Source organism: Terrapene carolina, unplaced genomic scaffold (assembly GCF_002925995.2).
Source record: "Terrapene carolina triunguis isolate 2854851 unplaced genomic scaffold, T_m_triunguis-2.0 Scaffold110, whole genome shotgun sequence".
Lineage (NCBI taxonomy): Eukaryota > Metazoa > Chordata > Testudines > Emydidae > Terrapene > Terrapene triunguis.
In genome coordinates this window covers 3,590,580-3,591,309 of record NW_020664461.1, presented here as the reverse complement: position 1 = coordinate 3,591,309, position 730 = coordinate 3,590,580, and the positions used below count along the sequence as shown (strand labels likewise).

At 78.1% G+C, this 730-nt stretch overlaps 1 protein-coding gene across 1 annotated transcript in view; it reads right to left on the bottom strand.

Moving 5' to 3' along the window:
- Positions 1 to 356, bottom strand: part of HECTD3 (HECT domain E3 ubiquitin protein ligase 3) — a 14,294-nt gene extending 13,938 nt beyond the window's left edge. The window contains exon 1 of the mRNA XM_026651911.2: positions 13 to 356. Within this exon, the coding sequence (XP_026507696.1) occupies positions 13 to 333 (321 nt within the window). The 5' untranslated portion in view covers positions 334 to 356. The remainder of the gene's footprint in view (positions 1 to 12) is intronic.
- Positions 357 to 730: the final 374 nt, after the last annotated feature.

Sequence of the window (730 nt, the reverse complement as noted above, 5' to 3'; positions counted from 1 at the left end):
CCCGGCCGGTACCTGGCTCAGCTTCACCCACAGCCCCTGGCTGTTGCAATACTCCTCGCCGGTGGCCCGCACGCACGTGCCCTTGCGCAGCTCGACGGCGACCTTGGCGAGCTTCTTGCAGGCCCGGGCGCGGGCCGGGCTCTCGCTGACGCTGAGCAGGGAGCGGCCCGAGCCGGCGGCGGCGGGGTCCCGGCACAGCTTGTAGCGCACCCGGCGGGGCACGTAGCAGAGCGCGGCGGGCAGGGGCCGGGCGCGGCCGAAGCAGCCCACGCACTCGGCCAGGCAGCGGATCCGGCCCAGCAGCTGGTGCGGGGTCTCGGCGGGGGAGCCCATCCTGCCCGGCCCGGCCCCGCTCGGCTCGGCTCGGCCCCTCCTGCCGCAGCCCGGCCCCGCCCCGCCCCGCGCGTCACCGCTGCGCTGGGGGCGGCCACATGCGCCCTGCGGGGGAGCGCAGCCTGCGCCGGCCGGGTTAGGGGAGCGCAGCCTGCGCGGGGCGGCCTGCCTGGGGCAGCGGGGCGGGGGGCATGTGTGTCTGGGGCCCCCAGCTCGGGGGTTCCCCCAAATCGTCTGTGCCAGACACGGTCCATAGGGGCGGATTACGCCCAATGGGCCGGGCTGGGGGCGGGGTTGGGGGCCGGGCTGGGGCGCTGGGTTGGGGGGGGCGCTGGGGGCCGGCCTGGGAGTTGGGGGGACGCTGGGGGCTGAGTTGGGGAGTTGGGGGGGCGCTGGG